Consider the following 12,442-nt stretch of genomic DNA (forward strand, 5'->3'; position numbering starts at 1 on the left):
TAACAAATTTTCATTTTAAATGCATGAGAATTAACTTTCCATAAACTATGATTTTTCTGGGACTCCTGTTAGCTTCCTAAACTGGGATTAAAGAAAAGTACATTTGGGAGGCACAGAATAACCCAAAGACAGTTGTATCCGTGAGTATCCTTACAATAAAGCACCCCTAACTAGCTACTTGTCGTTTCTTATGTTTGTGAGGGTCTCATGAGTTGATCTATATAAGCCTTTCACAATAAGCAAGCTCTGGATGGATCTTCCTTTGATCATGTCCAGGCTCATTCATTAGTCCCTCTCTTCGTGTGGTCCCCATTCTCCAGAAGGCTAGCTCCAGCTTTCTCACAATGTCCCCAATAGGACGAGGGGCAAGCCCCAGTGGCTTGTGATATCCAGGTATCTTTTTTGTTTTTTTCTTGTTTTTTCTTTTGTTTTTTTCGAGACAGGGTTTCTCTGTGTAGCTTTGTGCCTTTCCTGGAACTCACTTGGTAGCCCACGCTGGCCTCGAACTCACAGCAATCCACCTGGCTCTGCCTCCCGAGTGCTGGGATTAAAGGTGTGAGCCACCACCGCCTGGCCCAGGTATCTTCTTCTGTCACGTGGTCTACTGTCTCCTGGGCAAAGCACTATTCATTAGCAAGTCTGCAGTCCAAGAACAGAGAAACCAACAGTATTTCTTGATGAGTCTAAGTAACCACTTAACCACAGTTTTGCTTTCCGTGGCTTTTGTTACTTGTAACCAACCGTTGCTGCCAAAAATGAAATGCAAGATTCCAGAAATTTTCTGTAACCTTTACGGCATTATTGTATTTTTCTATTTTGTTTATTTTTAGTTTTTATTTCATGTGTATAAGTAGTTTGCCTGCGCGTATGTTTGTGTACCACTCACATGTTCGGTGCACATGGAGGTCAGAAGAGGGCCTTGGATCCTCTAGAACTGGAGTAATAAATGTGTCTAGCAGCTAGTCCTGTCTAATTCCTATTGCACTGATGGTCAATGGAATTGAAGAGAAAGCTCAGCTTTCCCAGTCATTGCCTGAGAGGAGTAACAGTGTTGAGTGAGAAGCTTCACAGATCCTGCATCACACACAGTTCAAAAGTGGGGATAATGAGCAGCAGAGTGGTCAGCACATTGGAGCTAACACAAGGAAGCAATGGAGTACACCAATGCATTTCAGAAGAGAGTCTCCAACAGAAACGAACGAATACTTTGGCAGTTGGAGGGAGAGACTTCAGTGACTGTGAAGGTCACTTCTCTGGCAAACCTCATGCATTGACATCACTGGAAAAACTCAGATGTTTCTTCAAAAGAGTCAGTCAGAAATTTCATATATATATGTAGGTTGTCAGGCTTATGCAGCAAGCATTTTTCCCACTGAGCTATCTTACTTGCCTAAGAATTAAAAGGGACACATTTAAATGTTTTTAATTTGTTTTTAATTCTTACACATTTTTAAACTAAAATAGAATCCTATCACTTTCCTCGTCTAGTCCCCCGCCAGTACCTTCCCTCAACTCCCATCCCTGTCTCCTCCACTCCAAAATTTATAGTCTCTTTTTTAAAAATTATTGTTGCATATATATGAGTGTGTGTGTGTATATATACATATATATATATATATATATATGTGTGTGTGTGTGTGTGTATATATATATATGCATATTCACAGTATATAAATACAACTTGCTAGGTCCACTTTTTATTATTTGTGTATATGGTTTCGGGGCTGACCACTTAGGTAAGATAACCAGTAAGGGGGCTCCTCCCTGGAAGAGGTTAATTCTCCCTCTCTCAGGTGAATTGCCTATAGTTCTGGGGGTGGTACCCCATGAAGCTTTCCCCTTTCCATGTTATCATGCCCATTGATATTGCCATTGTTCTGGTCTTGTTTATGCAGCCACACCTAGGAGAGAATTTTACAGCAAGTATTTGTATCATTTCTTCTAGCCCTAACTTGTATAATTATACTCAATCTCAATGAAGAGTCTCTAAAACTCTCATGTTGTACTTTGAATGAACCCTATGAAAAGGTTGAATATGTTTTTGGCAAATGTACTTAAAAAAAAAAAAAAAACAACTCATTTTCTTTTTCAAACTACCTTGAGAACAATAAGAAAGTATTTTGAGATCCTAATGTTTAAAAGATAGAAGAATAGTTCCTTGCCAGTGGTGGTAGCACATGCCTTTAACCCCAGCAGAAGTGGGCCGATCTCGGAGTTTGCTACAGAGCGAGTTCCAGAGCAGCCAGGGCTACCCGGAGAAACCCTGTCTCAAACACAAAACAAGCAAAGAATACTTTCTTCTCTTTTTAATATGCCACTTTTTAAAGTCAAGAAACAGAGCAGAGCACCAAGGATTAGTCCGTTGAGTGAAATGATTATTCATGGATTTGAGTCAACCTGTTGGGGAAAGAGCCTTTGTTGTCTTTTAAGGGTGTGTGCTTATGGGTGAGCTAGAAAACAACTTTCGAAGCTACTGAGACATAGTGGAATGTCCTGTTCCCAACCATATGACTGCAGCGTGGGGGTGGCTGGGCAGGAGGGGCTGGAGCAAGTGGTTGAGCAAGGTCTGTACAGGGCGATCGCAGCTGTGCAGGCCATGACCTCATCAAGCGTGGGCAGGGCTGGAAGTTAGGCATACCAGGCAGTGTGCCCTGGCACAGGCTGCACCCACCAGAGAAGGGATGATATAGGAGTTTTTCTCAGGGTCTCATATGGTCCAGCAAAGTACCTTTTTTGATCTGTAGCTATCATCTCCTTTAATAATTATGTAAAATAAGAGCTTGACAACTCTTACAGTTCAGCGGTTCAGTCCATTATTATCATGGCGGAGAGCATGGCGGAGAGCAGGCAGACATAGTGCTGGCTGTATCTTGACAATACAAAAAGTGACCACTTATGCTCTATTAGGGACAAGATCCTTTCTGCTTCATCCATAGCTGGATACAACATATACTACAAAGCACCTCTGTCTAAATGTGTACTTATGTTCATATTGGAAGGAAAACACTAAACTTTCTAACTTACACTGTGATAGTCTCCATAGGCCATAGGGAGTGGCACTCTTAGGAGGTGTGGGTTTTGTTGGAGGAGGTGTCACTGTGGGAGCGGGCTTTGAAGTTTCCTATGCTCAAGATACCACCCAGTGTCTGAGCCCACTTCCTGTTGCCTTCTGATCAAGATATAGCCAGCACTATGTCTGCCTGCTCTCCGCCATGATAATAATGGACTGAACCGCTGAACTGTAAGCCAGCCCCAATTAAATGGTTTCCTTATAAGAATTGCCATGGTCATGGTGACTCTTTACAGCAATAGAAACCCTCACTAAGACATCCATGAAAGCAGAATGAAGTCTGAGACCTGTGTTTATCGTACATATAGAAAGGAAGGCCCCCACATGCTATAGGGTTTGTTTCCCTCCCGTCTTCCCCAATTCACCTCTGTATCAAACTCCCCATGGTCTGATCTGAAGCGCCCTCTGCTCTGCATTTTGCATACCCATGTCTGATTTTTTTCTCACTACAAGTCAAAATACTTGTAACATTGCTGTGAAACCAGAAAGGATTTTACTTGTTGGTATTAGGCAACATTTCCTTGATGTATAAATTGGTTTATCATAACGAAGTATGACAGTCTGAATGGCTTCTAGGCCTGTTAAGTTTGCTGACCACATTCAACCAAGGGCAGCTATGAATGGAGCCCAGTGCAAAACCCACAAACTCAACTTCAAACATTATGAGACAGCTGGTTTGTTTGACTTTGTTTTTGTCTTTTCAATCCAGTATGTAGCTCTACGGTGTGAACTTTGTAGATGGCAGCATCGTATGCCAGTGTCAAAGGCTGGCTGCCCCTGGCACCAGAAACGTGTTTCTCACAGTTCAGGGATGCTGCAGATTCAATGTCAGGGTGTTGCCAAGTTTGGTGGTTTGAATGAGGTGTCCCCCAATGTCTGGGGCATTTGAACAACGGGTCCCCAGTGGATGGTACTGTTTGGGAGGTTTAGGAAGTATGGCCTTGCTGGAGAAAGTACATCACTAGAGATGGGCTTTGAGAGTTTCAAGACTCACACCATTTGGAGTTTGCTTTCTCTGCTCTGTACTTGCTGGTCAAGATGTGAGCCTTCAGCTTGCTGCTCCTGACACCATACCTGCTGCTTCCCCACCATGATGGACTCTTATCCCTCTGGAACCATAAGCCTAAATAAACTCTTTCTTCTATAAGTTATCTGGGTGTTTTGTCACAGTAATAAAAAAAACAAAAACAAAAAGAAAAACAAAAAAACCTAATGCGGCAAGGTTTATTTCTTCTGATGTTTATTTCCTTGGCTTCCATGTGAACTCTGTCTTCTCCTAGTCTTCCTCTGAGTGTGCAAATTTTCTCCCACCACAATCCTTATCAGCTGTGTTGAATTAGGATCCATCACCAAAGACTTCATTTTAACTTAATTACTTCATTGTCAGCTCCAAATACAGAGGCATTCTGACATGCTAGAGTCAGGACTTCCACATATGAATTTGGGATGAGGCATAGTAAAGGTGGAACGATCCACATGAGGTAGTTACTGACAACCATGCTGGTTAAGACAATTTGAAGTCCTTTTTATTGATGGTCAGACCAAGAGTGGGCTTGTGCTTCTGAAAAGTCTCTTGGTGCCCAAGCTCAGGCACACAGAGTTTTTAGAAGCCAAAAACCACAAATACCATAATTTACATCAAAGTTAGATGAGGGTCAGTGTAGCCTTGAAACGTTCATTTCTGGCAGAGCATAATAATAATTTTAGAAACGGCATGACAATCATTTCTTTTGTATATATTTTCTAGTTATTTTGGTTTACTTTAATTATTTTGGTTAATGCGTCTGGACCATGGTCAAGGCCATGGGAATCTCAAATGTCTTGACAAGGCAGACATGGCCATTGGGGGATGGGGTAGAGGGCTGAGAACTGTCCAACAAATACAAAATGGAGGCAGGACGGGATGGCTTTACCTTTGCCATTCCAAAGGGACATAATGTAGAGCATAACAATCAAAAGTGTTCTTTTTTTTTTGGTTGCTTCAGAGTGAGTGTGCTTAAAGAGTCTCCTTTATGAGTAGAGTTAGAGCTACTCATTGTGTTTATGAAAGTTTCTTTAGGGATGAGCAGGGACAGTGACTCTTGTAGTTGTTCTTGGTAGCATCTGGTGTATTAGTTCCGTAGTTGCCATCCACATTCATTGATCTTCTTGAGTCCTCCTTCCTGGTAGGGCAGAGAGAGTGTGTGTCTGTGTGTGTGTGTGTGTGTGTGTGTGTGTGTGTGTGTGTGTATGCATGTGAAAGCCAGAAGTTAACATTAAATGATCTCTAAAATTTCTCTCTGCCTTATTTTTTGAATAAAGTTCTCACTGAATTTGGAGCTCTGGGTGTAAGACAAATTGTTAAATGGCCTTATTAATTAAAAAAACAAAACAAAACAAAACAAAAAAACAAACAAAAAAAAAAAACCTGGAGCCAGATATTGGGGTAAATTCTGAAAGATCAGAGGAATAGGACAAGCCAAAGCCAACCTCACTTTACCAACCTTCAGTCTCCAAAAAGACCTACTTCCTGTGTACCCACACCTATATTCCTTTCTGTTCTGCTAACTCATTTCCTCTCTCTGCCCAGCTACATCACTTCCTCTTCCTGGCCAGCTCTGTCACTTCCTGTGTGTCTGTACAGACCTCCAGACCCTTTTGGTTAATTAGTGTTGGAATTTAAGGCATGTGCTACCATGCCTGGCTCTGTTCCCAGTGTGGCCTTGAACTCACAAAGATCCAGACAGATTCCTGCTTTCCGAGTGATAGGATTAAAGGTGTGTGCTATCACTGCCTGACTTCTATGTCTAATATAGTGGCTGGCTTTTCCCTATGATCCTCAGATAAGCTTTATTGGGGGACACAGATAAAATATCACCAAATCCGGGGATTCACCTTTCTCTGCTGTCCCAAGGCCATGATTACAGATTTGCATCACTGAACCCAGATTTTCACATGGATGCTGGGGAATTTCAACTCAGGTCCTCTTACTTGGGTGGCAAGCACTCTTCCATATCTAGAAAATAGCAAGATTTTATGGGCCAAATCCAACAGTAGGACCCAGATCCCAATGTCCCATGTATGTAGCTAGTAGAGTCACGCCACCCTTCCTTTTGAATCCTGTTAGACAATTTATTAACGCACTTCAAGGTGCCACAGGACAGTGAAGCCCTATCTCCATTTCCAATGCCCTTTTGTTAGTGTCTGCCTTAACTGTTCACATGAGAGTGAAGGGATTCTAACAAACCCCTGTCATTCTTGCTTACTACACCAGTACGGCTTCTTGAGTGTTTTCACGACTTACCATTTCCTATGCAGCCCCTCTCCATCCTCAGAAGCCAGAAGGCAATGATTATGAAACACACCATATTTCCGGGAGAGGGGAGAGGCCAAGAGCTAGCCTTTTATTTCACTGTTGGATCTTGGCCCTTTCAGTCTGTCTTCAACCTGGGGCCCATGAAAGTTCTCCAGAACTGCTCAGCTTCTGGGATCACAAAGCATCTACAATAAAAATCTGTGGAATGGGCTACAAATTTGACTGTTTACTAAAATCACGAGGAGCCCGTTCTAGAAGCCCCAGGACAGCCAGCTGCTGCACTGGAAACCCTCCAGGTGACGTCACTGTTTCCCTAAGTCTGAAACACACTCAGGCACCATCATCTCTTCCTTCTCTATGTGCGTCCACGTGAAATGTTCTTGCTCAACCAAAGAAGGGTTAAGCAACCAACCTCCCTTCACTCCCTCCTTCTCTTCCCTTCATGTTGTACTGAGATCTCTCAGGCCACATTCCATGCCTGCATGAAAGGAAGGTTAGAAGACATAAGCAGATTTCTGATCATTAGAAACCATTTCTAGCACTTTCCACCTGAGCATGAATTAAAATAGAAGTCACTTTAGCAACTTTATGAACAACTTACCAATGTTTATTGTTACTGCTTGCCACCGTGAAACTCCGGGTCAGTTGAATTGTCTGATTTGTTTTTATCAGTTACTATAGTTTTCTCTTTCAGGATTTCATGGTACCTATCAACCTACTGACTATATAGCTTATTCTGATGCTCTTGTGTGCCCTCCTCTGTGTTTTGATGTGCCTTCAGCAAAGATACATATTTCTAATATCTCTGAAGACACTCTCAAAATGGAAAACTCTTGGTTCACACACACACACACACACACACACATACACACACACTGTTGTTTTCTGGATGCTTGCTTGCTGGCAACTGGGAGAATTTCTAAGTGGATAAAACGTATCCATCTTGGTCTGCGCTGTGCAGGGAGGGTGGGCAGGAAGGCACTGGGATGGCTCCTGTTTAACACCTGCAAAAGGGTCTGAACATCCCCTCTGCCCTTCTCCTCTCCTTACAGATCAGGGACTTGCAGTGATCTTAGATCTTTACTAATTGAGGACCTTTGGTGTCAGGTGGTTAGACCCTGAAAACAAGTCACTCCTTGAACATTTCCTGATACCATCTTCTTGGTGCTTTGGACTCTGCTCTGCTCTTCATGCTGACAATGAGGTGGTCTTCTCCCATAGTTCTTTCATAGCTTTAGGGGAGCAGTAGAGAGCGTAGAACCTGCCTATGGACAGAGTCCTAGAAACCTGACATTTATGATTCTTTCCCTCTGCCAACAATTACCTTCCATCATAATGCTTTGCAAGGCTTGGCCAAGATTCAAGGAAAGCATACATCCGCTGTTCTTGCTATGTCCACCAAAATGTATCCATTTCTTTTGTTTGTTTGTTTGTTTGTTTGTTTGTTCGTTTTTTGAGATAGGGTTTCTCTGTGTAGCTTTGTGCCTCTCCTGGAACTCACTTTGTAGACCAGGCTGGCCTCGAACTCATAGAGATCTGCCTGCCTCTGCCTCCTGAGTACTGGGATTAAAGGCGTGTGCCATCACCGCCCAGCAAAATGTGTCCATTTTGTTCACCCACTTCTTGGAGAGTAGAATGTACTGGACACTAACTTAAGCAGATGGATGTGGCACCCATTCTATGTTAGTTAGCTAGTGTACTTCCTCAGAAAACACAGAATGTCAATATAATGGCCATGCGTAGATTATACAATTAGTTATAAAATCTGTATGGATCTCATAAAATGGTGGGGAATATAGAATAGCAGGAGGAAGTATTAATGACAACCACATTATCCCATGACTCAAGGAAAATTGCTATTAACATTTGGATGCATCTTGCTCAATCTAGTTCAGACAGTCATGTGGGACTGCTGCACTTCTCCCTAGCTACCTTTTCTACCCGAGAGAACATGTGTGCTTTTCATCTCATTAGATGGCTTCCTAAACTCTATGACTTATGGAGTAGCCAGTAAGTAGCTTAGCATTGTGTGTGTTGAAGTCATTTTTGAATACCTGCAAAGATAATATGATTGCTTTGTCTTAGCAATAATTTGTACCAACCTTGTGAAAGGAGCAAAGGTTTCTGTTGCATGGTGGATAAATGAGACTGTGTTATAGTATTGCTGTAAGACTGTATGATTCAAATTCTCTGTATAACGGGTTTTTAGTTGTGAAAGATGTCAACATTGCTTACCATTAGAAAATACCAAGAAAAGGAGCCCAAAACTCTCAACTTTTTTTCCCCAGTGGGGTCTGGCTCTCTTGCCCAGGCCGTGCTACTGCAACTCATGAGATCAAGTGTTCATCCTACCTCAGCCTTCCTGGTAGCTGGAACCTCAGGTGCACACCTCTGCGCTTGACCTTGATGTCCAAATTTTGGTTTTGAATCACGTTACTATTACTAGAGTTGCCTTTATTTTGGTGTTGTTTTACTTGGCCTGTGTTTCCGTGTGTGTGTGTGTGTGTGTGTGTGTGTGTGTGTGTGTGTGTGTGTGTGTGTGTGTGTGTGTACCCGGGTGGGAGGGTGCATGTGCATGAGTGTATGCAAGTGTGTGGAGACCAGAGGTTGATGGTGGTGTCTTCCTCAGTCACTCTCCACCTTAGTTTTTTGAAACAGAGTCTCTTGCTGAAGTTAGAGCTCCCGGATTTGGTGATTTGGTTAGATTGGCTGGCCACCAAGCCCTGGAGGGCCTCCTGTCTGTAATCCCAGCACTGGGATTACAGGTGCACACTGCCACATCCAGGTTTTGTAGAGATGCTGGGGGTCATACTTGAATCTTCTGAGCCGTCTCCCCAGCACCTTTACAGCATTTGTCTTATTTATTTATATACTTATTTACTTATTTGAGACAGGGTCTCACGATGTAGCTGGGGCTAACATGGAACTCACTATGTAAACCAGGCTAGCCTCAAATTTATAGAGATATGCCTGTTGTGGAATATTATTTTAAGATGTGCTACATTTGTTTATGCTGTGGAACATTTGTTTAATGATGCAAAGGTGTGTTGCATTATTTTATGTTGCTTCTGTTTAACTCTATAAAGCTGTGTTACTTTGCCTGTCTAAAACACTTGATTGTCTAATAAAGAACTGAAGAGCCAATAGCTAGGCAGGAGAAAGGATAGGTGGGGCTGGCAGGCAGAGAGAATAAATGGGAAAAATATGGGAAGAAGAGATCAAAGAGTAAGAAAATGAGGAGAAGAGGACTCCAAGGGCCAGCCAACCAGCTACACAACAAGCCATGGAGTAAGAAGTAAAGAAAGGTATATAGGATAAAGATAAAAGCCCAGAGACAAAAGGTAGATGGGATAATCTAAGTTGTGAAAAGCTGGGTAGAAACAAGCCAAGCTAAGGCCAGGGACTCATAAGAAAGAATAAGCCTCCATGTGTGTATTTATTGGAGAGCTGGGTGATTAAACCCCCCAAAGAGCAGAGAACAAAGTATAAAGAGTAAAACAACGAACTACATATACCAGTCTTTGCCTTAGGATCAAAGGCACATACCACCATGCTCACTGAGCTCTTTGGTTTGTGTTTGTGTGTGTGTGTGTGTGTGTGTGTGTGCCTGGATATGTGCACATGAGTGCAGTTGACCAAGGAGGCCAGAAGAGGGTATTGGATCACCTGGAGTTAGAGGCAGTTGTGAACCAGCTGACTTGAGTTCAGGGCACTGAACTCAGGTCCTCAGACAGAGCAGAACCTCATTCTTAACCACGGAGTCATCTCTCACACAGCCCCATGTGTGAGCATTTTTAAGTGGCAAATACATCAAGCCAACTGTACTTGTTATGTTCTTTTTGAGACAGGGTCTCTCTATGTAGCCCTGGCTGTCCTGGAACTCACTTCATAGATCAGGCTGGCCTCAAACTCACAGAGATCTGCCTGCCTCTGCCTCCCCAGTGCTTGGATTAAAGACATGTGACACCACTGCCCTGCTTGTGTGTCAAATTCTTGACAGAGAAACAAAAAGCAAGCGAAAGCAACTGATCCCCAACACCATCTAAAATGTTAAATGACTGACTGAGTTAAGGGCACCTGTGTTATTGAACTGCAGATGTGCAAAGGCTGTGAAACATGGCAAGAGTCATCTGAATCATAGTATTTCTTTACTTGTCAGTAAAGTTTAGTCTCTTTAATGCACCCAGGGAAAAGGAATTAGGAGCACTGAGCAGAATCATTTCTTTACTTTGAGATTAGGTCCCTCTGAACACAAAAATCTGTCATTGCAGGATCCTAACTGCTGTCTCTACTTGTAGGCAAAATGAAGGACAGGCTTGCAGAACTTCTGGAGTTGTCCAGGAGCTATGATCAGCAATTCCCAGATGGAGACGATGACTTTGACGCTCCCCACGAGGACATCGTGTTCGAGACTGACCACATCCTGGAGTCCTTGTACAGGGTCATCCAGGACATCCAGGATGAAAACCAGCTGCTGATGATCGACGTGAAGCGCCTAGGGAGGCAGAACGTCCGCTTCCTCACGTCCATGCGGCGCCTCAGCAGCATCAAGCGGGACACCAACTCCATCGCCAAGGCCATCAAGACCCGGGGCGAGGGCATCCACCAGAAGTTGCGTTCCATGAAGGAGCTAAGCGAGCAGGCGCAGGCCCGGCACGGCGAGCACTCGGCCGTGGCACGCATCTCGCATGCACAATACAGTGCGCTGACCCTCGCCTTCCAGCAGGCCATGTACGAGTACAACCAGGCCGAGATGAAACAGCGTGACAACTGCAAGATCCGCATCCAACGGCAGCTGGAGATCATGGGCAAGGATGTGTCGGGCGAGCAGATCGAGGACATGTTCGAGCAGGGCAAGTGGGACGTGTTCTCCGAGAACCTGCTGGCCGACGTGAAGGGCGCGCGGGCCGCGCTCAACGAGATCGAGAGCCGCCACCGCGAGCTGCTGCGGCTGGAGGGTCGCATCCGAGACGTGCACGATCTCTTCCTGCAGATGGCCGTGCTGGTGGAGAAGCAGGCGGACACGCTGAACGTCATCGAGCTCAACGTGCAGAAGACCCTCGACTACACCGGCGAGGCCAAGGCACAGGTGCGCAAAGCGGTGCAGTACAAGAAGAAAAACCCCTGCAGGACCATCTGCTGCTTCTGCTGCCCCTGCGTCAACTAGCAGCTGGCTTGGGTCTTCACCTGACCCGTGCCATGTCCAGGGTGCCAGCCAAAGGCATCCTGCACTGGGCCGAAGGAGAGGATCCCCGATGCCTGCAGAGTTCAGATTAGAAAGAAAGAAAGTTGGGGTTGGGATGCAAGATTTGGAACCCGGCACTTGCCTAGAAGGATGGTTGCTAGCATCCACTGCAGGCAGATTCCCACTGGAGTTGTGTGAGGTCGTTGTAAGATACTTAGCACTCAGCACCCACGTGGAGGAATGAATGCCGTCGCTAAGGTCAATGTCTTGAAGACAAAAGGAGGAAGTCAAATGAGCATACGTTAACAATATGAGCACATTGTCAAAATTTGTCTTTGTTTGCCTTCTCTGGAAAGTTCCTTGGTGCTATTCGATTTTGCGTGGCATTGACTTGGGTATTTCTTAGTTCTTTCGAGTGGCACTGACCTTGGGTAAAGTGGATTTCATTCACTTCTGATCATCTATTTATGTTGTGAGGTCTGCCTATGGGGAAACCTTACCTCAACTCTCTGACCCCACTTATTAAGCCACACTGGACATATATGGTTGCCTTATCTCTCTAACCTTTTATAAATTCCACAAGTTATTTATATATACCTACATATATATAAATATATATATATATATATGAATAACTTTTCCAAATATTTTAAGCACCAAATACTGAACAAGCACCCAAGTTGAACTTTTTTTTATCACTCACGTTTTATGTATTTTTCACAGATAACATTTATTTAAAATTTATCTTTGCGCTTAATTTCATGTGAATATATGTGTAAATGTAAACTAATATTCAGCCACTTGTGTACATAATGGCCCATTGGATTAACTTTGCTTTTGTAAATTCTGTATTTAAACAATAAGAGCGTTTTTTTTTCCCCCCGAGTGTTGC

At 43.7% G+C, this 12,442-nt stretch overlaps 1 protein-coding gene across 1 annotated transcript in view; it reads left to right on the forward strand.

The window, feature by feature from the left end:
- The window catches only part of Stx11 (syntaxin 11), a 29,945-nt gene extending 17,786 nt beyond the window's left edge, over window positions 1-12,159 (forward strand). The window contains exon 2 of the mRNA XM_036169212.1: window positions 10,664-12,159. Coding sequence (XP_036025105.1) covers window positions 10,669-11,532 — 864 coding nt within the window. The 5' untranslated portion in view covers window positions 10,664-10,668 and the 3' untranslated portion in view covers window positions 11,533-12,159. The remainder of the gene's footprint in view (window positions 1-10,663) is intronic.
- Window positions 12,160-12,442: the final 283 nt, after the last annotated feature.

This window comes from Onychomys torridus, chromosome 19, assembly GCF_903995425.1.
Source record: "Onychomys torridus chromosome 19, mOncTor1.1, whole genome shotgun sequence".
In the NCBI taxonomy this organism is placed as follows: Eukaryota; Metazoa; Chordata; class Mammalia; order Rodentia; family Cricetidae; genus Onychomys; species Onychomys torridus.